Below are 3,994 nucleotides of genomic sequence, written 5' to 3' on the forward strand. Positions count from 1 at the left end.
ACTTTTGCCCTTGACATTCTCTCCCTTTTTGTCACACAAGATGACGGAGTATATCGCAGCGTCATCATTGTGTCTAGAAAGTAAGCTATGCTGCTTACAATACTAGCAGCCACAAACAGTCCTAACGCATGCAGGAAGAGACGTCACAGTGTACCTTGTGGATTGCTGTTGCGTCTGGGTGACTCATGCATTAATAGGCCACTTCGATCGCTTTACAAGGAACCTCATGTGTTTTCAGCCGCATACAGCGGTGTTGAATCACAGGACGTTCCGCTTACTGCAACAGCAAAAACAAAGGCGCATGCAGCGACATCAAATTTTGCTAGCCGGAGACCCGCAGTACAGCAGCGCCGAAGAGGAAAAGCAAAATATCCCAACACTTCGTCCTCCTTCAGCTACAGCAAGACCCGATGGCTTTCCTGACATTTCGCCGGACCTCTCAGAGGCGCCTGTCCGTGTATGCCCGCAGTGTTACTATGCATTGCTGTGCCGCTTGAGTACTATGCATCGAATTACACTTACGCAACAATTACGCGACAATTAGAAGTCTCATACAGCGCACTCGTCCTTCGAACGTCAATGACTTAAAGTTTCAGCACTACTCATTCGCAAAAGTGCATCCGTGAAGAACAATTTAACCTTGGCAAGCCAGCGCACTGTTTTGCAAATTCGGTTTTTCAAGGCCCCAATGCAGGAACCCGCACCAACTTTAACGGGAAAGCTCATGGCTAACTGTAGGAGAGCAGGAGATGTTTCGACACCCGGTGAAGCTATTGGAAGCGCTGAGGACGATGAACTGACGGAAGCAGCTGCTGCAAGGGAGGCTGCGGCATGCGCTTCCTCAGCTCTAGCACACGGGCACCCCATAGTGTCAGATGCTGGTGAGGCCTGCGCTGTCGCTACGCAGTATACAGCGGCCTCTAGACCTAGTCAATTACTGTAAAGCACACACATCTTTTCTGCAATCTTGCAATGACCTTAGCATAGGCAACACGAGCAGAAAGAAGCTGTGGTTGCCAAGTCGCCACAGGTAGAGCAACCAAGCCGAAGATTTCTGAGACTTAGACGAGCTTCCTGGCCTTGCCCTATAAAATACAGCGGCCTCTAGACCTAGTCAATTACTGTAAAGCACACACATCTTTTCTGCAATCTTGCAATGACCTTAGCATAGGCAACACGAGCAGAAAGAAGCTGTGGTTGCCAAGTCGCCACAGGTAGAGCAACCAAGCCGAAGATTTCTGAGACTTAGACGAGCTTCCTGGCCTTGCCCTATAAGAGAGGAATGCCCGTGTATCCTTTTTTAGTAGTTTTGTGTGACTGTTCCTTTCCAAGCCTCTGACCTCGCGTTAGAAGCAGCAAGCATTCCCCGTCTACGCTGTGTCGTCAGCGGGAGCAGGACCTTTTCTGTAGCCATTTGCGTTCAGTGCTGGAGTACTTCTTTCGAAATATCAGCAGAGACGCCGTGAACATAAACAATAAAATTTGCTGTCAGCATCTGAGCGAGGCGCAGGTACGGCGTCAATTGTCCGCGACAGCGGAACTTCAGCAGACGGGCCTGCCCCAACGAATCACAGCAAATTCGTCGCAATGACTTACAATAAAATATTGCACCAGGCACTACAGACTATGAATTTCGAGGCAAAAGCTGTGATCTTCTCAAGGGAGGGCCTGGCATATCTGCAAACAGCTACTTTCATGGACATTCACAAGAGCGAATGCAGGACAGACTAGAGCCAAGTTCAGTAGCTGCTTACGTTTGCTTTTCCAGTCAACTGCTTCACTCAGGCTTTGTTTCCACGCGCGAAAAACCACAAGATTGGCAAAATTGATGCCGCGTCTTCCATGAGACATGTTCGAAGCTTTCCTGGCCTCCATGATCACGACACACTCCTGATCCAGGATGCATTTTCGTCTAAGTTGGCAGCAAATGCGACATCTTCTCAGCCTAAAGGTGCTTTAACTGCACGCAGCACAGTTGAAAAACGCTCTGGGAGTACTCGGCGAACATTGGGGGAGACAAATGCTGCAAAGCAAGCAGCAGCGGCTCAGCTAGACGCAGCGCCTGGGCGACGGCGAAGTGGGTTCGCCTTCAGGGGAAGTAAGACAGCAAGAGATATTTCCGAGTCATTGATATTGCAGCAGCAGCAGCATTATCAGCAGCTGCTTGCCAAAAGCACAGAGATTCCTTCTCTTCATCTTCTCCTTCGGACACCTGACACGTATCGACAGAAAGATCGCAGCGTTTCCCTAAGAGGGATGGCAGCAGCCATGCAGGTAAGTGTGTAGGCCGAATAGTTCTGGCTACAGCAGTAAATTCCACTCGATATCCAGGCAAAGGTTCATCTATGGAAGCAACGCTAAGACGTGCGCTGCAGCTAATGACTAGAACTGCGCTTTTAAGTACAATATGGCCCCCGGGATGTCATTGCATCGCTCTATCACAGAAATGAGTACGGGTGTGTTACTTTTTGTTCAGCTTTTTTCGTCCACCGTGCAGCACTCTTCAGAAGAGTCTTATCTTCAGGCAGGTCAGTGTAACACCATCGGCGTAAGTACTTCTACTGTTTCTAGACATAACAGGAAAGCTAGCATTATCTAATTTGATGGCTTCGAGAGTGCGGTGTACCTGAGGCTTTTCATGTTCTTCATATGCACCGCTCCTTCAGATATCTTTGAGGCTCCAAAGGGAGCATCCAGCTATACTGGCCGTCGCATGCTCGCGCAACAGGTGGCACTGAGACTACAAGCACAGCACAACGAGGGGACATAAAAATCATGGTGATTTCGTCCTCACTGCGAAGCGCAGAGCATGCAGATAGACCTACGTTCGGTCCACTAGTACACATTTCACTCGCATGTGAACCACCGTTCCTCGGTTCGTTTTGTCCTCCATTCTGGAATGTGAGCAGCATGGGCTGGAACCGCCCAAAGAAGCAATTCGCTTTCTTGCAACGTGCAGCACAAACACATAGAATACGTCCTACACACAGTGGGTTCCTCGCAGCATTTCTCGGTAATCATCGCGGACACCTTCGGATCATACCGCACGAGCCGGCCAATAAGACACGGCGACTCACGAAGCAATCTAGTTTCCAGTAAACAGGAATTAGCACATAATTGGTCCTGCTCGGAGAATTGCAATAGCTCACCAGTATATCCCCGGTCGTTGCACGTGTTACTCTACACCCGAAGATCCACTAGAAAATATATCTAGATAAGAATACGTCCTACACACAGTGGGTTCCTCGCAGCATTTCTCGGTAATCATCGCGGACACCTTCGGATCATACCGCACGAGCCGGCCAATAAGACACGGCGACTCACGAAGCAATCTAGTTTCCAGTAAACAGGAATTAGCACATAATTGGTCCTGCTCGGAGAATTGCAATAGCTCACCAGTATATCCCCGGTCGTTGCACGTGTTACTCTACACCCGAAGATCCACTAGAAAATATATCTAGAAAGACCCACGTCCTCTGACGGAAGAAAAGTAGGTTAGCCGACAGGAACCCCAGGGAATGAGCCTAGCTCTACTACCAGGCCACCGTGTTGGGACAAACTCATCGGCATAGGCAACGCAGGCCCAGGGGAGGCCAGAACGAACATTGGCTGGAGTCATTTCTTTTTTAAGCGTTCAGATTGGCTCCTTTCACGCTATTGGGCTCAAATGCTCGTGTGTCGCGATATGGGAAGGCATACAGGGATGACGGCAGGCCGTATATACCACAGACGTTCGAATGCCTTACAGGCAAAATCGGCACTGCGGAAGGGCTTCCTTTGCGCTAAACGGCGTGTGGTTGAGGTACCCAAATTGAGATTTGGGTTTTGGCCCCCAAGCAAAGAAGCTTGCAATGCGCATTAACTAGTTAAACTCAGCTGTACTGCTCGAATCCTCTTGCGTCGGGACAGGGAAAACTTCATGTCTTCGCGATAATGGAATGTGGCAAAGCGCCGACAAAATATACCACAGCTTTTGCCAGTAATTCAACACAAA

At 49.3% G+C, this 3,994-nt stretch overlaps 1 protein-coding gene across 1 annotated transcript; it reads left to right on the forward strand.

Annotated features, from left to right (window-relative positions):
* Window positions 1-226: 226 nt before the first annotated feature.
* On the forward strand, window positions 227-987 carry ENH_00048420 (hypothetical protein, conserved; the record flags this gene model as incomplete). Its single annotated transcript, XM_013581178.1, is given in 3 exon segments — window positions 227-451; window positions 683-940; window positions 946-987. Coding segments are annotated over 3 exon segments (525 nt in total).
* Between the last annotated feature and the right edge of the window lie 3,007 nt (window positions 988-3,994).

Source organism: Eimeria necatrix, genomic scaffold, assembly GCF_000499385.1.
Source record: "Eimeria necatrix Houghton genomic scaffold, Enh_scaff377, whole genome shotgun sequence".
In the NCBI taxonomy this organism is placed as follows: domain Eukaryota; phylum Apicomplexa; class Conoidasida; order Eucoccidiorida; family Eimeriidae; genus Eimeria; species Eimeria necatrix.